The sequence below is a fragment of the Manis javanica genome, chromosome 3, assembly GCF_040802235.1.
Source record: "Manis javanica isolate MJ-LG chromosome 3, MJ_LKY, whole genome shotgun sequence".
NCBI classification, from domain to species: Eukaryota; Metazoa; Chordata; class Mammalia; order Pholidota; family Manidae; genus Manis; species Manis javanica.
In genome coordinates this window covers 192,201,020-192,227,742 of record NC_133158.1, presented here as the reverse complement: position 1 = coordinate 192,227,742, position 26,723 = coordinate 192,201,020, and the positions used below count along the sequence as shown (strand labels likewise).

The following is a 26,723-nucleotide window of genomic DNA, read 5'->3' as shown; positions in this document are numbered from 1 at the left end:
AGGTGCTAGTTTGGTGGTAGACATTGGGGATAGACATTTGCTTCACTATCAAGAGTTAGTTCTTTGGCTTTTCCCCTCATTTCTAATTTAAAATCTGCTCTTTAAAACCTTTTGTTACAGAACAGGCTTTCTGTGACTGTGAGTACTTTGGGGGTCATCCTCAGATTTTTTTACATGTAGCAAACAAGGTTTTTGTGCTTAGCAACCAGATTGTAGAGTGGACATCCCCCTTACCTGGAAAATAATGCACCCAGGTTATTAATGTGAGACCAATAGCTGAGTTATTATTCTCACATAGCAGAGTTAATCACTTACTAGTAAAAGGGAGAGAACATTTAATATATTTGGAAGCTGTTTAATCATCAACTTTGGGGATGGTAAATACCTCTTTGAGCTTCTGAGAATATATATCCCACTGCTCGCCAAGGCCTTGTCACCAAATTTATTCTTTAATTAATTTATTTTTCCCTTACCATGTTACTGCCACTCCTACAACCAGCTATGTACTGACCTGAGCAACTGACCAAACGATTTCTAAAGTTCCTGCTAATGCTACACATAAAAATCATCGTTTAAGTGAAGAGCATATTCTCTGGCAACACAAGACAAAACATAGGTTTCCAAGGTATAAGCTCTATGCACATCTGTTTCAAAGTGTAATTTCATCAGTTGAACAGATGAAGAATGCTAACTAGCTTGTTTATATATATGTAATTTAATGAGACTAAACACTTAACTGGCCTTGGAGTAAGCACAACTTGTTTCCTGTTGCTGTTTTTGCTTAATAAAAAACAGTGTTAGGCACATTTCCTGGAAATTAGAATCCTGTGCAATATAGAAGGAAGAATTTCAAGGTTGACTAGCCATTTGTGCCCTGCTACAGTGAGGCTGAGCAGGGCGATGGGTTAGGTGAAAACGGTTGAAATCTGATGTTAGTGAGAAGATGAAGCTTAGTGGAAGACTTCGTCATAGTTTATATTATGTCAAACTTCTAAGTCCAAAACTGAAATTCTAATATGTACCAAAATAACTTATTTTAGGAAGAAGTTCTATATGTTTATCAGATCCAACTTCTAATAATCTATTTTTGATTGCCTTTTTTTTTTTGAATGCCCTCTTCTAGTTATTGTAGTTGTATTTTGATATAGTTGAAGTCCTCGCGTGCAATGAATGGAATTCTCCCTGAAAATTAGTATAAAATAATGGTATTATATTTTTTTTTTTTTTTTTTTTTTTTTTTTTGAGAGGGCATCTCTCATATTTATTGATCAAATGGTTGTTAACAACAATAAAATTCAGTATAGGGGGGTCAATGCTCAATGTACAATCATTAATCCATCTCAAGCCTAATTCTCGTCAGTCTCCAATCTTCTGAAGCATAACGAACAAGTTCTTACATGGTGAACGAATTCTTACAGAGTGAATAAATTCTTACATGGTGAACAGTACAAGGGCAGTCATCACAGAAACTTTCGGTTTTGATCATGCAATATGACCTATAAACCATCAGGTCAAATATGAATATTCATTTGATTTTTGTACTTGATTTATATGTTGATCCCACATTTCTCCTATTATTATTATTATTTTTATTTTTAATAAAATGCTGAAGTGGTAGGTAGATGCAAGATAAAGGTAGAAAACATAGTTTAGTGCTGTAAGAAGGCAAATGTAGATGATCAGATGATCAGGTGTGTGCCTATGGACTAAGTATTAATCCAGGCTAGACAAGGGCAGCAAGACATCCACGGATGCAGAAGATTTCTCTCAAAGCAGGGGGGGTGAGGTTCTGAGCCTCACCTCTGTTGATCCCCAAATTCTCACCTGATGGCCCCCCTGCGACTGTGCCTGTCTTAGGTTGTTCCTCCCTTGAGGAATCTTACCCGTCTCTGGCTAACCAGTCATCTTCCGGGGCCATACAGGGAAATGTAAAGTTGGTAAGTGAGAGAGAAGCCATATTGTTTGCAAAGGTTAGCTTTTTACTTCTTTGCAGATTTATGCCCTGTGGCTTCTATGCCCAGCACTTGTCTCGAGGTATCTTTACCACCTGGAGGAATTATGATACTCGGTAAATTCGATATGAGGCACGAATTCTATTTAAAGTTTGTAATTAGGAAGGAAGAAGAAAAGCTATAGATGTAGCATATGAAGGAAACTTGGGAGGATTGATTATTTCTTTGACATATCTTCTTGTGTAGTACCTTAAGTATGTATAGGTTTTAAACTACTAACTAATTTGCACACACATATTGACATAATAGGAATACGGTGACATAAACAAAGCAAATCTATAATCACCAGCCATCTCCAGTGAAGCCAAGAAAACCATTTAGGCACCCTAGGCATTTGTGAAAATTTATCTATGATATGATGGATATTTTCCAACTGTACTTGAACCATCAGACAAATTAAAGCAGCCCATTTCTGGGATCTGTTCACATCCCATATGTTCTTTTAACCATAGATAGTCTATAGTCATGAGATTTTGGGGTGCTACAACTTGCACCCCTCCCAACTCCTGGTTGAGTTCCAACAGTACAGATCCAGTCAAATTCGTTGTCTCACTGTATGCACATGCCAGCCTAGACATCTCCCTCCTCCTTCTTATGGCAAGTCCAGGAGACGGTGGGCTGGATGCAGCCACAACCACAGCATCGTCCGGATCCCTGTGGAGGCTTTTTGATGATCATCCCCCGGCACGAGTCCTCCAGAGAGTGCTGATGCCGGAAGCTCCTCCTCATATCGTATCTTAGTTCATTTTCTGGGTATCCAGGCTAGGCCTTGATCTTCTGCGTAGAAACAAACAGACCCTTTGCCCACACTTTGACATGCCCTCTATACCACTGTGCAGAACTCATTGGAGGTCAGCACACAGTAACTGCTTTTTTTTTTTTTTTTTTTTAATTAAGAGAAAGGAATATTATCAGAAAAGAGTACCTCCATAGCTGATCATCTGACACCCTTTAAGTGATCAACATTAAGGATATTTAAAGCATGCGTTGATCTTTGATTTACCAATAGTTTTATCCTGTTAAGGAGTAATCCCCCTTTTCTTTCTTTCTTTCTTTTTTTTTTTTTTTTTAAATTTTTAATCTACACTTACCTGAAGAATACTATGTTTACTATGCTCTCCCCTATATCAGGTCCCCCCTAACAACCACATTACGGTTACTGTCCATCAGCTTAGCAAAATGTTGTAGAGTCACTACTTGTCCTCTCTGTGTTGTGCAGCCCACCCTACCCTTTCTCCCTCCCCCCCATGCATGCTAATCTTAATACCCCCCTTCTTATTCCCCCCCCTTATCCCTCCCTGCCCACCCATCCTCCCCAGTTCCTTTCCCTTTGGTACCTGTTAGTCCATTTTTGGGTTCTGTAATTCTGCTGCTGTTTTGTTCCTTCAGTTTTTCCTTTGTTCCTATACTCCTCAGATGAGTGAAATCATTTGGTATTTCTCTTTCTCCGCTTGGCTTATTTCACTGAGCATAATACTCTCCAGCTCCATCCATGTTGCTGCAAATGGTTGGATTTTTCCACTTCTTATGGCTGAGTAGTATTCCATTGTGTATATGTACCACATCTTCTTTATCCATTCATCTACAGATGGACATTTAGGTTGCTTCCAATTCTTGGCTATTGTAAATAGTGCTGCGATAAACATAGGAGTGCATCTGTCTTTCTCAAACTTGATTGCTGCGTTCTTAGGGTAAATTCCTAGGAGTGGAATTCCTGGGTCAAATGGTAGGTCTGTTTTGAGCATTTTGATGCACCTCCATACTGCTTTCCACAATGGTTGAACTAATTTACATTCCCACCAGCAGTGTAGGAGGGTTCCCCTTTCTCCACAGCCTCGCCAACATTTGTTGTTGTTTGTCTTTTGGATGGCAGCTATCCTTACTGGTGTGAGGTGATACCTCATTGTAGTTTTAATTTGCATTTCTCTGATAATTAGCGATGTGGAGCATCTTTTCATGTGTCTCTTGGCCATCTGTATTTCTTTTTTGGAGAACTGTCTGTTCAGTTCCTCTGCCCATTTTTTAATTGGGTTATTTGTTTTTTGTTTGTTGAGGCGTGTGAGCTCTTTATATATTCTGGACGTCAAGCCTTTATCAGATCTGTCATTTTCAAATATATTCTCCCATACTGTAGGGTTCCTTTTTGTTCTATTGATGGTGTCTTTCGCTGTACAGAAGCTTTTCAGCTTAATGTAGTCCCACTTGCTCATTTTTGCTGTTGTTTTCCTTGCCCGGGGAGATATGTTCAAGAAGAGATCACTCATGTTTATGTCTAAGAGGTTTTTGCCTATGTTTTTTTCCAAGAGTTTAATGGTTTCGTGACTTACATTCAGGTCTTTGATCCATTTTGAGTTTACCTTTGTATATGGGGTTAGACAATGGTCCAGTTTCATTCTCCTACATGTAGCTGTCCAGTTTTGCCAGCACCATCTGTTGAAGAGACTGTCATTTTGCCATTGTATGTCCATGGCTCCTTTATCAAATATTAATTGACCATATATGTTTGGGTTAATTTCTGGGGTCTCTAATCTGTTCCACTGGTCTGTGGCTCTGTTCTTGTGCCAGTACCAAATTGTCTTGATTACTATGGCTTTGTAGTAGAGCTTGAAGTTGGGGAGTGAGATCCCCCCTACTTTATTCTTCTTTTTCAGGATTGCTTTGGCTATTCGGGGTCTTTGGTGTTTCCATATGAATTTTTGAATTATTTGTTCCAATTCATTGAAGAATGTTGCTGGTAATTTGAGAGGGATTGCATCAAATTTGTATATTGCTTTCGGCAGGATGGCCATTTTGACGATATTAATTCTTCCTAGCCATGAGCATGGGATGAGTTTCCATTTATTAGTGTCCCCTTTAATTTCTCTTAAGAGTGACTTGTAGTTTTCAGAGTATAAGTCTTTCACTTCCTTGGTTAGGTTTATTCCTAGGTATTTTATTCTTTTTGATGCAATGGTGAATGGAATTGTTTTCCTGATTTCTCTTTCTATTGATTCGTTGTTAGTGTATAGGAAAGCTACAGATTTCTGTGTGTTGATTTTGTATCCTGCAACTTTGCTGTATTCCGATATCAGTTCTAGTAGTTTTGGAGTGGAGTCTTTAGGGTTTTTTATGTACAGTATCATATCATCTGCAAATAGTGACAGTTTAACTTCTTCTTTACCAATCTGGATTCCTTGTATTTCTTTGTTTTGTCTGATTGCCGTGGCTAGGACCTCCAGTACTATGTTAAATAACAGTGGGGAGAGTGGGCATCCCTGTCTGGTTCCCGATCTCAGTGGAAATGCTTTCAGCTTCTCGCTGTTCAGTATAATGCTGGCTGTGGGTTTATCATATATGGCCTTTATTATGTTGAGGTACTTGCCCTCTATTCCCATTTTGCTGAGAGTTTTTATCATGAATGGATGTTGAATTTTGTCAAATGCTTTTTCAGCATCTATGGAGATGATCATGTGGTTTTTGTCTTTCTTTTTGTTGATGTGGTGGATGATGTTGATGGATTTTCGAATGTTGTACCATCCTTGCATCCCTGGGATGAACCCCACTTGGTCATGGTGTATGATCCTTTTGATATACTGTTGAATTCTGTTTGCTAATATTTTATTGAGTATTTTTGCATCTACGTTCATCAGGGATATTGGTCTGTAATTTTCTTTTTTGGTGGGGTCTTTGCCTGGTTTTGGTATTAGGGTGATGTTGGCTTCATAGAATGAGTTTGGGAGTATTCCCTCTTCTTCTATTTTGTGGAACACTTTAAGGAGAATGGGTATTATGTCTTCTCTGTGTGTCTGATAAAATTCCGAGGTAAATCCGTCCGGCCCCGGGGTTTTGTTCTTGGGTAGTTTTTTGATTACTGTTTCAATTTCTTTGCTTGTAATTGGTTTGTTTAACTTTTGTGTTTCTTCCTTGGTCAGTCTTGGGAGGTTGTATTTTTCTAGGAAGTTGTCCATTTCTTCTAGGTTTTCCAGCTTGTTGGCATATAGGTTTTCATAGTAGTCTTTAATAATTCTTTGTATTTCTGTGGAGTCTGTCGTGATTTTTCCATTCTCATTTCTGATTATGTTGATTTGTGTTGACTCTCTTTTTCTCTTAATAAGTTGGGCTAGAGGCTTATCTATTTTGTTTATTTTCTCAAAGAACCAGCTCTTGGTTTCGTTGATTTTTGCTATTGTTTTATTCTTCTCAATTTTGTTTATTTCTTCTCTGATCTTTATTATGTCCCTCCTTCTGCTGACTTTAGGCCTCATTTGTTCTTCTTTTTCCAGTTTTAATAATTGTGATGTTAGACTATTCATTTGGGATTGTTCTTCCTTCTTCAAGTGTGCCTGGATTGCTATATACTTTCCTCTTAAGACTGCTTTCGCTGCATCCCACAGAAGTTGGGGCTTAGTGTTGTTGTTGTCATTTGTTTCTCTATATTCCTTGATCTCTATTTTGATTTGTTCATTGATCCATTGATTATTTAGTAGCATGTTGTTAAGCCTCCATGTGTTTGTGAGCCTTTTTGTTTTCTTTGTAGAATTTATTTCTACTTTCATACCTTTGTGGTCTGAAAAATTGGTTGGTAGAATTTCAATATTGTGGAATTTACTGAGGCTCTTTTTGTGAGCTAGTATGTGGTCTATTCTAGAGAATGTTCCATGTGCACTTGAGAAGAATGTATATCCTGTTGCTTTTGGATGTAAAGTTCTATAGATGTCTATTAGGTCCATCTGTTCTAGTGTGTTGTTCAGTGCCTGTGTGTCTTTACTTATTTTCTGCCCGGTGGATCTATCCTTTGGGGTGAGTGGTGTGTTGAAGTCTCCTACAATGAATGCATTGCAGTCTATTTCCCTCTTTAGTTCTGTTAGTATTTGCTTCACATATGCTGGTGCTCCTGTATTGGGTGCATATATATTTAGAATGGTTATATCCTCTTGTTGGACTAAGCCCTTTATCATTATGTAGTGGCCTTCTTTATCTCTTGTTACTTTCTTTGTTTTGAAGTCTATTTTGTCTGATATTAGTACTGCAACCCCTGCTTTCTTCTCACTGTTGTTTGCCTGAAATATGTTTTTCCATCCCTTGACTTTTAGTCTATGCTTATCTTTGGGTTTAAGGTGAGTTTCTTGTAAGCAGCATATAGATGGGTCTTGCTTTTTTATCCATTCTATTACTCTATGTCTTTTGATTGGTGCATTAAGTCCATTTACATTTAGGGTGACTATTGAAAGATATGTACTTATTGCCATTGCAGGCTTTAGATTCGTGGTTACCAAAGGTTCAAGGTTAGCTTCTTTAGTATCTTACTGCCTAACTTAGCTCGCTTATTGAGCTGTTATATACACTGTCTGGAGAGTCTTTTCTTCTCTCCCTTCTTATTCCTCCTCCTCCCTTCTTCATATGTTGTGTGTTTTGTTCTGTGCTCTTTTTAGGGGTGCTCCCATCTAGAGCAGTCCCTGTAGGATGCCCTGTAGAGGTGGTTTGTGGGAAGCAAATTCCCTCAGCTTTTGCTTGTCTGGGAATTGTTTGATCCCACCATCATATTTAAATGATAGTCGTGCTGGATACAGTATCCTTGGTTCAAGGCCCTTCTGTTTCATTGCATTAAGTATATCATGCCATTCTCTTCTGGCCTGTAGGGTTTCTGTTGAGAAGTCTGATGTTAGCCTGATTGGTTTTCCTTTATAGGTGACCTTTTTCTCTCTAGCTGCCTTTAAAACTCTTTCCTTGTCCTTGATCCTTGCCATTTTAATTATTATGTGTCTTGGTGTTGTCCTCCTTGGATCCTTTCTGTTGGGGGTTCTGTATAATTCCATGGTCTGTTCGATTATTTCCTCCCCCAGTTTGGGGAAGTTTTCAGCAATTATTTCTTCAAAGACCCTTTCTATCCCTTTTCCTCTTTCTTCCTCTTCTGGTATCCCTATAATACGAATGTTTTTCCTTTTGTATTGGTCACATATTTCTCTTAGTGTTGTTTCATTCCTGGAGATCCTTTTATCTCTCTCTATGTCAGCTTCTATACGTTCCTGTTCTCTGGCTTCTATTCCTTCAATGGCCTCTTGCATCTTATCCATTCTGCTTATAAATCCTTCCAGGGATTGTTTCACTTCTGTGATCTCTTTCCTGACATCTGTGATCTCCTTCCGGACTTCATCCCACTGCTCTTGCATTTTTCTCTGCATCTCATCCCACTGCTCTTGCATTTTTCTCTGCATCTCATCCCATTGCTCTTGCATTTTTTTCTGCATCTCTGTCAGCATGTTCATGATTTTTATTTTGAATTCTTTTTCAGGAGGACTAGTTAGGTCTGTCTCCTTCTCAGGTGTTGTCTCTGTGATCTTTGTCTGCCTGTAGTTTTGCCTTTTCATGGTGATAGAGATAGTTTGCAGAGCTGGTACAAGTGACCGCTGGAAGAGCTTCCCTTCTTGTTGGTTTGTAGCCTTTTCCTGGGAGAATAGCGACCTCTAGTGGCTTGTGCTGGGCAGCTGTGCGCAGACAGGGCTTCTGCTTCCTGCCCAGTTGCTTTGGGGTTTATCTCCACTGTTGCTGTGGGCTTGGCCTGGCTGGGGCTGTTCCTCCAAAATGGTGGAGCCCCGTTAGAGGGGGAGCAGCCAGGAGACTATTTATCTCCGTAAGGGGCCTCTGTGCTCCCTGCTGCCCAGGGGGTTAGAGTGCCCAGAGATCCCCAGATTCCCTGCTTCTGGTCTAAGTGACCTGTCCTGCCCCTTTAAGATTTCCAAAAAGCACTCTCCAAACCAAAACAACAACAGCAACAATGAGAGAGGGAACAGAAAGGAAAAAAAAAAAGAAAAAACACGCGATTTTTTTTTTTTTTTCCTCAGGTGCCGGTCCCAGGCACCCGCGCACTGGTCCTGCTGCCCTGTCTCCCTAGCACCAGGGTCCCTGTCCTTTCAAGGCTTCCAAAAAGCACCCACCCACCGGTCCCGCAGGGAAGGAACGCTCAATATTCTTTGTCCTCAGGCACTGGTCCCACGCACCCGCTCACCAGTCCTGCCGCCCTGCCTCCCTAGCACCGGGGTCCCTGTCCCTTCAAGGCTTCCAAAAAGCACTTGGCAAAAAGAGAGAAAAAAAAGGGGAAAAACGCGCGATTTCTTCCGTCCTCAGGTGCTGGTCTCAGGCACCCACCCACCGGTCCCACAGGGAAAAATGCGGGATATTCTTTGTCCTCAGGTGCCGGTCCCAGGCACCCGCTCACCAGTCCCGCCGCCCTGCCTCCCTAGCACCGGGGTCCCTGTCCCTTTTAGGCTTCCAAAAAGCACTCGCAGAAAAGAGAAAAAAAAAAGGGGAAAAACGCGCGATTTCCTCTGTCCTCAAGTGCCGGTCTCAGGCACCCGCCCACCGGTCCCGCAGGGAAAAACGGGGGATATTCTTTGTCCTCAGGCGCCGGTCCCAGCCACCCGCTCACCAGTCCCGCCACCGTGCCTCCCTAGCACTGGGGTCCCCGTCCCTTCAAGGCTTCCAAAAAGCGCTTGCCAAAAAGAGAAAAAAAAAAAAGGGGAAAAACGCGCGACCTCCTCCGTCCTCAGGCACCGGTCTCAGGCACCCGCCCCCAGGTCTCGCAGGGAGAAACGTGGGATATTCTTTGTCCTCCGGCGCTGTTCCCAGGCACCTCCTCACCGGTCCCGCCACCCTGCCTCCCCAGCAACGGGGGCCCGTCCCTCTAAGGCTTCCAAAAAGCGCTCGCCAAAAAAAAAAACTGCTCCGGTTTCTCTCCACCCGCCGGGAGCCGGGGGGAGGGGCGCTCGGGTCCCGCCGGGCTGGGGCTTGTATCTTACCCCCTTCACAAGGCGCTGGGTTCTTGCAGGTGTGGATGTGGTCTGGATGTTGTCCTGTGTCCTGTGGTCTCTATTTTAGGAAGATTTTTCTTTGTTATATTTTCATAGCTCTATGTGTTTTTGGGAGGAGATTTCCACTGCTCTACTCACGCCGCCATCTTGGCTCCCGCCCCCCAATGGTATTATATTTTTTATAAATACTTTTTAAATGTTTTGTATTACATTCTCTTTTTATTACTTTCAAGTTGTGCAAAACTGGATCCACACAGACTGCTGTATTTTGGGGGCAGGATGGATAGAGGAGATGAAGACGTAATTTTGCCCCTATAGCCAAAATTATATTTGGATTAAAATGCTTCAGTTAACTTGCCCAGCTTTTTGCAACTAAGGGTCAGCAAACTATGGCCTGCAGGCCAAATTCACAGCCTGTTTCTGCAAATAGCGTTTTATTGGAACCCATCCATACCCACTGCTTTGTATATTACAACTCTGACTACTTTCCTGCTGTGATGGAGTTGAGTCATTGATGGATACTTGTAAAGCTGGAGATAGCTACCCTCTGGCCCTTTACAGAAAGTTTTGCTGACTGCTGATCTAAACCATGCAGGAGGACAGAATTAGTAAAAGAAGTAGTTATGTTGCGATGCATTAAAGACTGAAACAAATATTTGTGGGATTGAATGTTAAATGAAGCATGTTTGAGAGTCTTACATTTTTAGGTCTTCCAGAATCCTAGTAACCATTCCCCCAGCACCACATTACCTTTGTTGTCTGCTGAAATAGACAACTCCCTTTTCTATTCTGGCAGAATGTTTTCTGCTCATGTTTGTATAGGCTCTTCCTGGCACCTTCATGAAGACTGATAAATTACACGTGATACAGATTTTGGGTATGACTTTAAGTGACAGAGAGTGCCAGCAAGCTTCTTCTGGTCTGTCCGCATCCATAACCTTCTTCTATACCTGATAGCCTGGGATGCCTCGAGGGGTGTTGGGCGTTGGATTTATCTTCCTTGTTTGTCCCAGTTCAGAACATGACTTGTCCATTGTGCTAAACTTATTGGATAACTTACCTGTGACAAATTGCAAGCTGTTGCTCATACGTATTAGGAGGTTATTAAGAGCTTGGAGGTGCATAGAAAAGAAGGAATAATTGTGCTCCAGTTCTAAAGACTGAACCATCCGGCTTGATCCTGGATGATTCAAATACTGCCAGCCAATAACTGGAATTATGTTCTTGTTTGCTTTTTAATGTATCAACCATATCTTTTAAGATAAACTAATCCTAGTTTATTAACTAAGTTTGATTATTTAGAAACTAGTATAACTTGGTAATAAGTGTTCGGGTTAATAGAAAACACATTGGCTGAAGTCATGTGGACCTAAACTTGCATCCAAGCATCCAAGCCCTGTCAGTGTCTAGCATTTCAGATGAATGAAAGTGATCTAATCTTTTGAGCGTCTGGTTCCCTGAAATAATAGTAATACCTGTGTATATGGTTGCTGTGACGATTAAATGTTAATACAAAGTTCCCCACAGTGTGCCAGTTGCATAGTAGAGGGCATGTAAAAACCCATAGTAGTAGAGGGTTTTTTCCACTCTTTTTTGTGTTTTTTGATTTTCCAAGAATGGAAGTAGTTAACGGACCCAGTTAATCAAGATCATTAGTATTTTTGATAAGCTGAGTTTATAGCCAGATAGTCCAAGTGACAGACAACTAATGATAAACTATGAATTATGTGGGGATTCACAATCACAACAGAAACAAAAGTACAAGGGAAAATATGCTGGAATGGCCACACATGTGATTCCAGTGGGCCTCTGGGAAGAAGCCTTTTTGGTTTACTGCAGTGCCATCTGGTTCTGATCCTGAGACCCCTGCAAATCCAGTGACATTGCTTGACATCAGGAGTTCTTTGAAAAAAATCATTGTTTTTCATTTTGATAATATTTTTCAACCATTTTACTATAGAGACAAGTAACTCTTCTGCCATAATCAATTCAGATTTTTCCATCTAAAAGTCAGTGTTTCATATCTGAAAACATGTACTTAGGTATCATTTTATATATATTTCCCTTAGGTATGTTTGGGAGACATTGGATATGCTATTCTGATTTTTCAGAAAGGACAGCATAATGAGACATAGATTTAGACTTGGCTTCTGTCATAAAATCATAGTGTTCCACTCATGTGGAATCAAACTAGACCAAATGGGCTATAAAAATGGAAATCAGTAGCTTGTCCTAACCACATTTTAGAGAAAATTAAATTCCATTTGAAAAATATTAAAATATTAAAAGCAAGTATTTGACTAGTGTACTGAAATAAATGGAGACATATGAAATAAAGATCTTTACCAGATATTCCATCCATTTTGTAATTAACATGGCCACCCCAATTTTTATGTTTTTTTACTTGAAAATGACATATGACTGTGCGGTCTTTGCTTTTTCACACCTGTCTTTTTCTGTTTTGGTGAGAATACAAAGTCAGTCTTCCTTCTGTTCTTTCTACTACCCACAGGCACCCCAGTCACCGGTGTCCTTGATCTGAGAGTGGCTACTGTTGTGTACTTGTGTACTCTCCCACACAAGAAGTCAGCTTACTAGGCGGCGATCTGCAGCCTGTCAGAGGCCGCCAGCACCATGTTCTGCAGGAAGCTGAAGGAACTCAAGATCACAGGGGAGTGTCCTTTGTCCTTACTGGCCCCAGGGCAGGTTCCTAGAGAGCCAGCAGAGGAAGCAGCAGAAAGCTCAGAAAGCTGCAAAGCAGCTCTGCCCATCTGTCAGGATGTTCCTGAGAAAAATGTACAAGGAAGTCTTCCTCAAAGAAAGACCAGTCGGAGTCGAGTCTATCTTCACACTTTGGCTGAGAGTATTTGCAAACTGATTTTCCCAGAGGTGAGTGCTTGCCCTTTCGAGATTTTACTGATATTTTGAAAATTGTAAAAGAATGTTTTTCTAGGGAAAATGTAAACACTGTCTCACTTTCAAGACTGTAACAGATGTAGTACATTTCCTGGAAACATATAAAAAAATATTCCCAAGCAATCATATTATTAAGTTGTGTTTAATTGTAAAATGTTAAGATTTTGAATTCTTTTCAAAAGGATCCTGCACTCTGACAGGCTTTACAACTTTGAACAACTGTTTAACTCCCCTTAGCCTCAGTTTCCTTATCTGTAAAATGGAAATAATAACAATCCCTACTTCTTAGGGTTTTAATAATTACTAAGTGAAATAACTCATAGCTCTAACCACATCATAAGTGCCTGGTAGTAATTAATTATTATCTGAAAATTAAATTCCCAAGAGCATCATATGTTCCTTGCCAATATGTTGAGGTGGGAAAATCTCCCTTTTTTTCCCCTAGCTCTGGGTCTGAAGTCTGCTCAAGCCAGGCTTGACTTGCTTCCTTGAATCAGAGTCATGGGCCTGTTTGCCAGTGTCTGTGTGTCATTAGCTGGCCACTTATTGAGATAGATCTGCAAGCTTTCTGAATTGCTATTTTGAGATCTGGAATATCTTCTGTTAGTCTACCCTTAAGAGAACTCTGGACACAGGGTGTATACCTAATTAGGTCAAATATCTCAGGAATACCAGAGGCATGTGTCCAGCAACTCTCCCCTGGTGGGGCTAAAGGAAGAGCAGCTGAAGCCTTCATGCAGTCTTTCTACCCCTGTTAGTGGTCATAGTTTTATACAAACTCACTTTACCCGGGAGATTGGACATTGACGTAATCAGACTTCCAGCTATCATAACCCATTGGTAGTTTTTAACTGACTCAGCACCAGCCCTCTGCTTTGTATGAAGCACTGAAGAATCACAGACTGCCAACTTTTAGGACTGACAGGAGCTTCCAAGGTCATCTTGCTTCACTCCCAAAGAGGACTAGGGAAGTTAAGTGACCTGACAAAAGGCACACAACTCTGGAGGGGTAGGTCAGTGACTGCTGCCACCACAAGGGGCTGCAGGAACTAAGAAAGAAGAGACTTGATTTGAAACTTGAAGGATGGATAAGTTCGCAAGCAGAAAGTTGAGGGAGTTTATTTCAAATATAATATTAGCAAAGAGTACCTGGCTAATGGCCTTTGGGACGGAACTATTTATGCCCACCTTCCTCCGTCACAGCCAGCCAGCTTGGCGGCGATGAAGGCTGAGGCCCCTCTCAGGAAGTTGGCTGCCATCACAATCTGGGAAGCGGTAGGTACTCTCGTGTCTACGGATGAAGAGAGACGTAGAGACGAACAGATGGTGATGATGGAGAAGCTGGAGAGCTTCCGTGCTTTCCCTGAGTCCTGTCATTACCGTGTGGGCTTCATTATTTTGTTGGATACATTTTGAATTCCTACAACAGAAGTCACACACATGTTGGAATCTCTTTTAAAAACATTATGAACACTAAGTACAAATGATATTTTCCTTTTTTCTTTATTTAGAATAATCTGTGTTGTATGTTTGCAAAATCATAAGAATAACCATCAAGATTTGACTAGAGCACCACGTGGCCGAGAAGGGAGGGCTACAGGAATTCTAGGAAGCATGAACGACTGGAACTTTTGTCTGACAACTGAGGCCATTTGCCTTTTAACAGTAAAGGCCCAACGCTGAATACATGGGACTATGTAGAAAGCAACCTAGATTACTTTATCAACTGATCAACTGTCCAAACATCTACATGCCTTTGATTAAGTAGCACCTATTTTTACTGCTCCTTTTTTAAGATTTATACTCAGCCTACTGTTTAGTTTCAGTTCTATCAGTAACCAAAGAAAGAGAAACAAAATAGCATTCAACAGCATAGTTTTTGTTTTAGATAATCAAACTTAATTCCCCAGTTATGGTTTTCCTTTGGGGTGTGGGGTAAACGTAAAAACTCATTATCCTTGGCAAATGTCATTCCAGCGAAGGAGAATAGTAAGGCTTAAGAAGGTCTTATTGCTCATCTAGTGTAAACTTTTCATTTCTGTTTGAAGAAATCAAGGCACATAAAGTTAGTGCACTTGCTTTAACTAAAAGATAAGTAAGGAGATGGAAAGGTGTGCATCTTATTTACTATCTGTTGCTCTTCTATTATACTATTGTTAACTCACTTTTCATGATACTGCTCCCCAGTAATCCCGCAAGCTCCTCCAGCAAATGTGTCTTAAGGAATTTGCAATAATACAGTATTAGCCAATCTTATAGCAAATCAGACCCACTTACTGAACTGAGCTGATTAAATTGGGTATGCTTAAATATTATCCCAACTCGAAGACCTCATGAGACTAGATAGACCTGAGGAGAATCATGAAGTCTTTAAATGTGTTTCAAAATATTGGGTAGCAAGAATTAAAAAAGAAACAGTATTTTAATTTATCCTTATGAATTGAAATATTCTTGGTCTACAAAAACATGAAAAACTATAGGAAAGTTACAAAACAACTGAAATAGCTACTTACCTATAAAACATACAAATGAAATTCCATTCAGAGTGTTCATAGCAATGCTGTATCAAATAACAGTTGTCCCTGACATGTTAATATATGGTATATTTGTGAGAAAAGTACTTGTCTTAACAATAAATACATACGTCTCCTTTATCAAGTCAAAAGATAAAAGTTTAAGAGAAACAAACTCAAGAGCAGCAGTGTATTTACTTTTGTGGACAGGCCCTGCTCTGTGAATCAGAAATTCCCTCACCAAACACAAACACTTTAGGGTTCAACTGTTGTGAAGGTAAGTGGAGCCCAGTCCCCCAAAACACAAAATGGAGAGTTTCCCAAAAAGGGAGTTTGGGTTCTGGGCAACTACAAATCTACAGCAGTCTCCTATACAATATTGGAAGGAAATAGTGGACCTAGTCTTAAAATACCATACATAGTAAGCTAAAAGTCAGTACAGGATATTTGGGATGTGGAGTATCTGACCCTCCTGTGGTTCATTTTATGTCATGAGGCCTCGGGGTCGGACTTACTTAAAGTTGAATCCCGCTAAGGCTTTATAGTGGACTTGCCGTGTCCCAGGGGCTAGACTATGTTACAGGAGCTAAAGCACCAGGCTCGAAAGCTATGCACCGGCAGCCTTTACCAACAAATGTTTTGCCTGGAAAGCTTGTGGGTTTTGTTTTCTTTTGAACTTCTAGCAGTCTTACAGCAGAGCAATAGTATGTGATGAAAGTAGATACTCACAGAAGTCTGTTAACCCATAATATTATCAAAGTGCACTTACAAAAGCTTTGCTAGGACTTCAGCACTTCAGAAAAACAAGTTCTAGTTCAAAATGGAAAGTCAGGATTACACCTGCTTCACTAACCTCAGCAATGGGAAGAGGGACCATTTCTCCTCCTCTCTTACAATGGCAGCATGTATGTTAGGAGAAAAGGACTGGAAAAGGAATTCCTGGTGGCAGTACGAAGGAAATGAAGACCGAGGAGAATCTTGACCAAATTGGATCTAATGTGTACCTGATGCTTTAATCAGAAAGCTGAAGAGGAGGAGAATGGTGTCGCCATTAGCACTTGGGAGGGGGAAGGACAATTCTTCAATGGCAGAATTAGATGAATCTTCCCGCATTACCCATCAAAAGGTTCTAGTCAGAGCAGCAATTCATGTATAAATAGATATAATTCACATTATCTTAAATTATCTTTGAGATAATTCATAATACCTTAAATTAGAAGCAATCTAAATTTATTTGTTGACTAGCTAAAAGAATAAAACCTCTGTATCACCTCACTGATAAAATTTGTTACAGATTAAGACTTTAAGACTTCTAATAGCTGCCAGTGGGAGTGTTTTTCATTCATTAATTAATTCCACTGATATGTGTTGAGCATCACCTATGGCCAGGTATTGTTTTGGGTGCTGGGCATACGGTACTGAATAACACAACTAATCCTTGCCCTTTTGGACCTTCTGTTCTAATAGGGGAAACAGATAATTAATAATTAAAAAGTCAGGTAGCCGAATACATGAAGGAAAACTGAGAGCTCATGCACAAAGGCAATGACCCTCACTTTTTTGATGACCCCTTTGCCCCTAGGAATATGTTTCATAGGAAGAAAGGACTGATAGCAACCCATGAATTCATGGGATTTAATCCTTACTAAAATTCTAGTAATTCCTAAGTGACTTTCTACCAAGTAAAAGGTCCTTGAGAATTTAAAGCTTTTTCAAGAATCTTAGCTGATCTACCTCATTTAGAGTCTCCAATTTAATATTAACTTCTTCTTTCCTTGATCTGAGAGACCGCTGAGTAACATACCCGCATGTTCCTTCCTGAACATGTTCCTCACCTGCCAGGCTTCCTGTGCTTTGCCATTATACAGGTCATCAGTACCTTACGTAGAATCTGCCCACTGGGTAATTTGCCTGCCAAGCTTTCTTTCATCCTGAAGTGGATGCATCCTCTCTCCTTATTAGAATAATCAGAAAAAATTGCTCTACACTGTAAATTGGGGCTTCTTTACAGCACTTGTGTCTTCTTTTAATCAATTTCAAATTTCTTTTCTAAGTTATGTATACACTTTAAAACTGGAAGTCCTTTGTAGTTAAACAGAAAGCTTGCACTATTTTGCTTGGAAACTCTTGAGAGAGGTATAAATAGTTCTTAAGGAAAGAGGAATTTCCCAACTTGGAACATAAACAGAAAATCCTTCACTTTCCTGGTAAACTACAGAAAGAATCAATGGTTAAATATATACATATAGATAATGCAATTTTTATGTGGAACGCAAAAAACTCAGCAGCACTCTTACAGATGCTCTACTTCCTACTTACCAACTAGTTAAAGACAAGCTGTTAAGTGAGGCTGAAAGTCAACAAGTATTTTTGTCATTTGGAAGCTGACATACAAATATCTTGCAACATAGGAAAACTCACAAAATACTCATAAATCCATAAAAGAGAGTAACTATATGCACTTGGCAAAGATTATTAGTTCAAAGAGAAGAATTAGCATCAGTTGGGGTAAATCCAAGGTTAGTTTCAAATCAACAGTCAACTGACATTGGTGAAAGATTGGATTTAAATGATACAAAAAAAGTGGAAAGACAGAGATAGCTTCAAGGTTTTCCAGAGGAGGAGAAATAAATGGTATATAGGATATAAATTTGCATTTGTAGTTAAGGGTGGAGAGTCACTGAGGAGTCTGGGGGTAGAGTTTGTGAAAGGAACAGATCTTTGCTTGGCTTGAGCTGTGCTGAGATTGAAGTACTGGCAGCCCACCCAGGGGTTCTTCCTCACCCACAGGAAGGGATGCCCACAGTTCCCTCATAGAAGACCAGACATTACCAAACTAGTCTCCTGTTTGTATTCCAGCTCAGCTTGACCTTGTTTTGTAGCTGGCAGTTAGACCACCCACCAAGGCCATAACCCACATCCAGACTCAAAATAGTTTGAGTTCATTGTTTCTTCTTAAATTTTAAAATTTTATGGAAAATCAGTCCCCATTTCCAAACTGTAGATTCACCACCCTTATTAGTAAAGTAGTAGTATTTCTGCTTTTCATACAAAACTTTCAGGATGAATTTTTAAGATATGTATATCCTCAAGTAAATGATTGTTTAATGCAATGTTTAAAACTTTTCACTTTTCTTAGTTGGAGCGGCTGAATCTTGCTCTTCAGAGAACATTGGCAAAACACAAAATAAAAGAAAGCAGGTAAATGGAACCACTTTTGCTGTGTGAACCTCTTATCACAATTACTGATAATGTTTTCAATAGCCACCACTTATTGAGTGCTAGAACACTTTTGAATCATTATGGTAATGCCAGAAACTGAGTATGTGTTTTAGCTGCTACTTATCTAAAAGTAAGTGGATTTATTTTTCACATTTTATACATCACTAAGTGCAGGCTTATATAAAATGTTTAGGATTTTTACAGCGGTTTAGGAAAAGGCAGAACCGAGTTTTGAGCCTGTTTTTTTCACACCCCATGATTTTAACCATGTCACCATATATTGCTGCTTCTAACAAGCTCCCGTAAGGCCTATTTTTTCCTACCAAGGGGTAGCTTCTAAAATACTTAGCAGTAAGGATGGACCCTAAGCAGTCAGCACAGACTCGCTGCCTGAAGAATGCTGCCAGAAGGGTAGAGCAGGGGCCCAGTGCTGTCCCGCACTCCAAACGTTAAACCTTTAGCTGCTGCATCGGGAGGAGGTGGAGAAAGGATCTAGGATCTAGGAGGGCTGTGGCTTAGGGGCTTAGTGCAGCTGCAATTTATTAAACCTCGGGGAACTGTTCAGTGTTTTCATAACCAGTTTGGTTATACTGGGGTGTGCACTGGCTGGCTGTCAGTTACCTTTATACTTTTTCTTGTACTTCTCAACATTTTCTTTCAGAAAGCTTTCAGTAAAGGTTCACTATATAAGGTGGTTTTTTAAAAAATATGACCTTTATAGCTGATTTTTCCAATTCATCTTGGCATATTAGCTGCTGGTGGGTGCATAAATTGATTGGCTTTGTTTTTGATTCCCTGAAATCCGAAGGATTTTTTCATTTGCAGATAATGGAAAAAGCACTCGTGTTCAGATTTGCAGAATTGATTGTTGAAGTTTTGCAAATTAATACTACTGACAGGAATATTTTATGAATTCATTCATCTGTCTATTTCTCATGAGTGGATAATCTGCTCTGTGGATTATCTGTACATAATTTTCTTTGCTGACTAACTGGTCCCAGACTTCAGGCAGTAAGCAAGCCAAGAAGAGGTCACAGACTCGCCCAGAAGGAGAGTGTGAATCTATGTGTCTGACAGAAGCTTTGTTTACACGAGTGATACAAAAAGCATTCCAGAACACCTCTGACCTTAATTCGCAGGCAAACTGATAAGATAGCCACAAGTCATTGTAGCTTTGCTACTGTGTCTGTCTCCTTCAGTCCTTGGCAGCCGGTTTACTCAAAATTTATTCTCAAGGCTTTATGCTCTGAAATATCCCTAAGCCAGATGCAGACACTCAGTTAGGATGTGTTCCCGGCAGTCTATCTCTTTAAAAGAAAAAAGTCTCAGAACTGAAAAAGTCATTTTATTTGGAAATCTTAAAAAATATTTTGCCACTTTCTTGATTTCTTAAGGAGCTGATCATACTGTTCAATTGTCCTAATAATAATTATTCAGTTATTCAGTTGAAATAAGATAACAGATGTTTTTTCTCATAACTGCCTGCCGATATGATAAATGGCTTCTCTCTACTTTGCTTTTTCAGTTCTTGGCTATATGCTTTGTTTCTGTTTTTCCCCCCATATTCTTTTGGAAAGTCAGCTGCCATTTCTACTGCTCTCAGTTTGTCAGCTGCTGAACATGCCTTAATTCCTTTCTGTGGACTGTTGATTAAGTGACTTGAAAAGCAGAACAACAATATATTAGATAATAAACTGCCCCTAAATGAGAGACGGGAGCCTTGCACCTGTTATAAGTGAATGACTTTTAGTGCAGACATCAGGAAATATGATAGCTCTCTGGGAAGGTTGCACAGAGAGCTTTTGATTTGTTTATTTTTATGGTATGTTTTGATCACATCATTGTGTCTGAACTCGTGGCTGGTGTGGGGTGTGTGTGTGTGTGTGTGTGTGTGTGTGTGTGTGTGTGTGCGCGCGCGCGTGCAGTGTGCACACATTTGCTGGTACATACACCAGCTTACATCTCTTTTTCTTTTCTTTTTTTTTCAAGGTGAAGATAGGCAACTTATTTTGAATTGCATTATGTGCTGTTCAGGTTACCTAAGCTTTGCTCACATTCCATGCTGGGCGTTGGCAGAACTAGAGTTCTCTGAGCAGATTTGTTCCATTCTTTAGAAAAAAAAAAAAAATAATAGAAATTGCTTAAATGAGAAAAAGAAGCAAATATAAAGACTGAGTAACATAAAATAATAACAACAAGAGGTTTAGATTCAAACTAGATGTAATATTATGTGGTGATCCTCAACCAATTTAGATATGAAATTATTTTACATAGTATTTTAAATAATTTGAAGCAGCATAACTTTTTGTGCTAAATAGACTGAGCAATTTTCCTCCTTGAAAATATTTCCTTTTGAAACTTGTCTATATGTATCATGTTTTATTAAAATCTGCTTAAAATTTTAGATTTTTGCCTGTTTGTAAACTTGGCGTGCCTAATGGCAGATTGAACTATGAATAGATCCTTTGGTATCCTTTAATATCCTTTTTTAGTTCAGTAAATTAGTCATAATCATATTAGGTCATCACTATCTGAAATTACCAAAAAACAATTAGACAAACATGAATCAACAAGTTGTCCAGTTGAAATTACCAAAACCTTCTGTCAATTAAAATGTATGCTTATTAGATTAGCAACTTCTGTGCTAAAGAATAAACAATGGATTTCTTTAGTTGCTAAGTTTTATACAATGATAGAGTTAAATGTCATGATGCCTGAGAAGCTTAAACTCAAAAATAAGATACACTGTGAATTTGCTTTAAAAAAAATGGTGATACTTAAAAAGGGAAATCTGTCAGAATGCATATTTTTTTTCTTGGTTGGGTAATCAGAAAAACCCTGGGCTGATTTATTACCGTCTCTTTCTTGGTCATGTCATACTCCTGGCTCCCTGCAAATACAAACCTCTATAGTATTAGCTTATGTAAAGTTAAATTAAAAGGTAAATATGCTTCATAAAAAATTACAAAACACTGTATATCAGTAAATTTTGGGGTTTTGCAACACTGTTTTGAGTTGTACATGTCTTTGCTCCTTTTCTGTAAACTTGAAGTCAAAATTTACCTCTACAGAAAAGGCAATTTAAATTATTCTCAATCATCATTTCTGTATGTGACAATCTGAAGTATTAGCATTCGTTTATCAGCTTATAATTTAAGATATTGAAATATTTTCAGGAAATCTTTGGAAAGAGAAGATGTTGAAAAAATAATTGCAGATCAAGCAATTGCAGCAGGTAATAGAATTGTTGTAAATATATGTAATTAGGAATTAATTATAGAGGTAATTTTACCTGTGAACAAGTATTTTCTATGAGCAGAAAATATTTACCTGTAGAACTGATATTTTGTCCTAAAATATTTGTATTTATTTGTTGGTGACTTCCATTGTGAAGTGTTCAGAATTATGTATTATATTAATATAAAGAATAACTCTTTCTTACTACGTATTTTTGCTTGACCTAAATCATTTCCTCATTTTATGGTGTTTATTTGCTGAGAAGTAGATAAGGCTGCATAGGAAGCTGACTCATAGACATGTACATGCTTTGCTATTGAACTAAACTAAGCATTCCACGTTCATGCATGAAAAATTCTACTCAACAAAGTAACATAATTAATTTTTTCCCAGGTTGGAAGTCTTCATGGGAAAAAGGGCTAACAGTGTTCTCATATTAATAACAAGTAGATGGGTAATTTTGTCATTTCCAAATACTGTCCTTTCCGAAGTGTGAGTACATGGACCAACAGACTTAATCTTTCTATAAGTATAAGATACTAAGAATTTAATAGTGATGATGATGATGGTGATAGCTAACTTATACCGAGCCCTTCCTAGGAGCCAGGCACCATTCTAAACATAGCCTCCACACCTCATAACAGTGCCCTGAAGAGGTATGAACAGTGCTATGAACAGGACTGTTGTTTTTCGTAAGTCATCGGTGAGAAAAATGTCTTACAAAAGTTTAAAGAATAAAGGAAGTTAGGGAAAAAGAAGTTGTAGAAAGTAAATAATATTTTCCAAAGAAATACTCATATTCAGGTGACATTAAACAGCAAGAATGCTGTTTTGCTCAGGAAAAAAAGTTTCCTTTGTATCATCTTTAAAGAAAAATCACAAAATTCAGTTTCACAACCAGTGATGTTAAATTCATTCTTGTCTCTGACATTCATGCAGCTGGAGGCCCTCCAAGTGGGACGGTGCCTCTTCATCAAGATGTACAGTTTTTCTTTTGAACTAAAGGTGGGAGAGCTTTCTCTGAAATGAATTTGGTCCCATAATTCCAGTTGTTCTTTTAGAGTTTAAAGGAAACAAAAAGTTATGTGTTATACTCCATTGATCATTCTTTTTTAATTAACTGATTGGGAATTTTTATTTGGAGTTACCAGAATTTTAGAAACTAATCTGTGTATAAAATTTGAATATAGGTGGTTAATTTTGGTTGGAAAGAACTCCTGTTAGCAGACAGAAGGAAACTAAATCATCAGATAAAACAATGTTAAACAGAGCAGTTAGAGCACAGCTCTACCAAGGTGATGTATGTGATACGGCAGAAAACGTGTCCTATGCTTTCAGGAGTTCCAGTGGAGATTATCACAGAATCTCTCGGTGAAGAGCTTTTTCAAATCTGTTACGAGGAAGATGAACACATCCTTGGTGTGGTCGGAGGGACCCTCAAAGATTTTTTGAATAGCTTCAGCACCCTCCTGAAACAAAGCAGCCACTGTCAAGGAGCAGAAAAGAAAGGCAGGTTTGAGGACGCTTCCATTCTATGCCTGGATAAAGATCATGATTTCTTAAATGTTTACTATTTCTTCCCTAAACGAATCACATCCCTGATTCTTCCTGGCATCATCAAGGCAGCTGCTCACATACTGTACGAAACCGAAGTGGAAGTGTCCTTAACACCTCCGTGCTTCCAGAGTGACTGCAGCGAGTTTGTTAACCAGCCTTACTTGTTATACTCCCTTCACGTCAAGAGCAGCCGGCCGTCCCTGTCCCCAGGCAAGCCCCAGTCCTCGCTGGTGATCCCCGCTTCCCTCTTCTGTAAGACGTTTCCTTTCCATTTCATGTTTGACAAGGATCTCACGATCCTGCAATTGGGCAATGGCATTAGAAGACTGACGAACAGGAGAGACTTTCAAGGAAAGCTCAACTTTGAAGAGTACTTTGAAATTCTGACTCCCAAAATCAGCCAAACATTTAGTGGCATCATGACCACGTTGAATATGCAGTTCGTTGTCCGAGTGAGGAGATGGGACACCTCTGTGAAGAGATCTTCAAGGGTGAGGAGAACATAAAGAGTATTTTGAATGTGAAATAAATGATTTTGTATTTAAGGACTAGAGACAAAAAAGGTAAAAATAGGTTTATTGCTTCAAAGGTTTTGATAAAACATAAGTTCAAAACAATTCCAATGTAATTTTAAGCTGAAATAGATTTAAAACAAAATCGTTTCTGGATTTGTTTGATTGCTTGATTCATTACTTCACAAATACTTATTGAATGCAGTCTATCCTTTAAAATCATTTCAGAATATCTTATGACTGAATGAAATAAATATTTGTTTAAAAGCATATTTTCAATCATTATCTAATTGCTGACTCAGTGTGGAGTAATAGGAGGAATCATTCTGGAGCAAACAAACCAAAATTACCTGTTTCCTCTAAGAGACACGCAAATGGATCTTAAAACCAGTGTATAGATACAGAAAGTCAATAACTCGTTTAATTACTAGGGAATGTGTGGGGAAGTGTTCTGTCACCTCATGGTAGAGAACTTTGGTACTTATTTAGCCTAAGGAAAGGAGCTTTGCTAAATCACACTTGATAGTACAAGCGAGGCTAATGAGGGGCTGATGTTGCATGTAACTTTGAGACATGCATGACCTCAGCAGGCATGCAGTTTTTTACCAAAAACTAGAACAGCCTTATTACTTTTTATCATAAAGATAATATAGCTAAATGTTTACAAAATAGGTTAATGCTTAATAATGTTTATTAAAGCAGAAAATCAAAAACATTAGTTACATAGATTTTGTTTTAAAAGAAAAAACACTGTTTACAACTTTGTTTTATCACTGAACAATCTATTTTGTGTATTCGTCCATGTCATTAGCTATATCTCTTTCCATTTTTCATAGGTTGTGTACAATTGCACTGTATAGCTGTTCCCTACTTTATTTAACCAGTCCCTTATTGAAGGATATTTGGGTGGCTTTTGACTCTGCCACAGTGAACGTACATATACATGTTTGTGCACATTTGCACAAGTAAATCTTGTGACCCAGTATAATCACCTGAAGCCTCACCTCTTTTGAGGCTCTCTTAGTACGATCCTTTCTGCTAGCTGCTACTGTCAAAGTAGCATAATAACAAAGGCATCAGCATGTCACTTACTGAGAAAGCCCCGAAACAGGAATTAGTGCATTGTTCATTGAAAATCATGATTTCCGTGTAGTGTGTACACCAACGTGTCCTTCAAATGCCTGCATGCATCATTAGAATTCATAGTAAATTGGAACTATAAGAAAGCTTGTTCTTTTTCAGCACATAGAAAAAATCAAGTTTAAGTACAAAGGGATTATCACTGTATGTACTTCCTCTCCTTTTGTCTCAGAAAGATGGTGGAAACTTGAGTAAACCACAACTGGTTCACCTTTGCTTCACAGGTCATGGACCTCAAGGGCCAAATGATCTACATAGTTGAGTCCAGTGCAATCTTGTTCTTGGGGTCACCCTGTGTGGACAGATTGGAAGATTTTACAGGACGGGGTCTCTACCTCTCAGACATCCCAATTCACAACGCCCTGAGGGATGTCGTGTTGATAGGCGAACAGGCCAGAGCTCAAGATGGCCTGAAGAAGAGGCTGGGCAAGCTGAAAGCCACCCTTGAACAAGCCCACGGAGCCCTGGAGGAGGAGAAGAAGAAGACTGTTGACCTCCTGTGCTCCATATTCCCCGGCGAGGTGGCGCAGCAGCTGTGGCAAGGGCAGGCTGTGCAAGCCAAGGAGTTCCGCAGCGTGACCATGCTCTTCTCAGACATCGTTGGGTTCACGGCCATCTGCGCCCAGTGCTCACCGCTGCAGGTCATCACCATGCTCAACGCGCTCTACACTCGCTTCGACCGCCAGTGCGGACAGCTGGATGTCTACAAGGTAGGGGCAGAGAGGGCAAGGCCCCTCTTAACAGGCAAAGTCCCTGAGTAAAAGCACAGCCACTAGGACCGGAGTAATAATGCAGACAAAAAGCTTTCTCTGTAGGGCTATGCAAGCCACATCCTGGGAGCAGGCAGAATGCATTAATCATGTGGGTGTTCTCCAGCCAGAAATAGATCTGAATCTGCTCAGCAACAGAGATAATTACCCCATGAAAGGACGGCCACATTGTCTTCTCAAAGAATAAGCACAGAATAGGGGGTGATAGACTGGGTGGAGAATGGGGTGTAGGACCCAGTAAAAGTCAGCATGGCTGACACTTGACAGTGGAAACTGAGTTACATCATTAAGCATGCGATAATTCCAAGTATGACTTGTACAAGGAAAATTTATTCTTTGTATCTGTAAAAGTAAAAAAAATAAGTGTTTTACAAATGAGTGTTTTACAAATGAATTGTCTTTAAATAGATGAAATTCAATACAGAGTTAACGTGATACGTTTCATGGCCGGTTAACAGACGTCCAAGTCACCTATGTGAGGCATTAACGTAGAGAGGCCCAAGGCAGAGACATCTGAACAAGAGATGTCTTCAAATCTTGTTCTCTACTTGCTTTGGAAGCTGAAAAAGTTAAATAACCTTTCTCATGTCTAAAACAGAGAAAAGAATACCTACCCATAGTTTGTATACATGCATAGCATGCATTGTGTCCCATTATCTCCACGGACAGGACTGTTATAAAGGTCATGGTGAATAAAACCGTATTCACCAGGCAGCAGGCTGCTGAGTTCCTCCAGGAACAGGCATCATTCTAGGCACTGGGGATACATGGGGGATTGTCCCTGACACAAAACAAAACTTTGTTTTTTTAGTGTAACTCTTATCACTAAGAGAACTAATGAAGAGATTTTGTGTTCTGTCTGTTTCTCTAGAATTAAAACATTTTTTTACTGATTGAAAGTATTTTGCATTGTTGTAGCTATTGGCATCCAGAATAAAGCATTCTTCTCGTCTGTCTGGCTTGAATCATCTTTTAATTTGCCACATAACAACGTGGCATTTCAGAGCTTAACCCAACATGAAATAAATAAATTTGGGAAGAAGAAACAAATATTATT

At 39.4% G+C, this 26,723-nt stretch overlaps 1 protein-coding gene across 8 annotated transcripts in view; it reads left to right on the top strand.

Moving 5' to 3' along the window:
- GUCY1A1 (guanylate cyclase 1 soluble subunit alpha 1) overlaps positions 1-26,723 on the top strand; it is a 68,316-nt gene that overhangs the window by 25,424 nt on the left and 16,169 nt on the right. For all 8 annotated transcript variants that reach the window (XM_073232543.1, XM_073232544.1, XM_073232548.1 and 5 more), the window contains 5 exons: positions 12,312-12,688; positions 18,368-18,429; positions 21,627-21,685; positions 23,026-23,735; positions 25,121-25,606. In XM_073232543.1, the coding sequence (XP_073088644.1) occupies positions 12,434-12,688; positions 18,368-18,429; positions 21,627-21,685; positions 23,026-23,735; positions 25,121-25,606 (1,572 nt within the window). In that variant the 5' untranslated portion in view covers positions 12,312-12,433. The remainder of the gene's footprint in view (positions 1-12,311; positions 12,689-18,367; positions 18,430-21,626; positions 21,686-23,025; positions 23,736-25,120; positions 25,607-26,723) is intronic.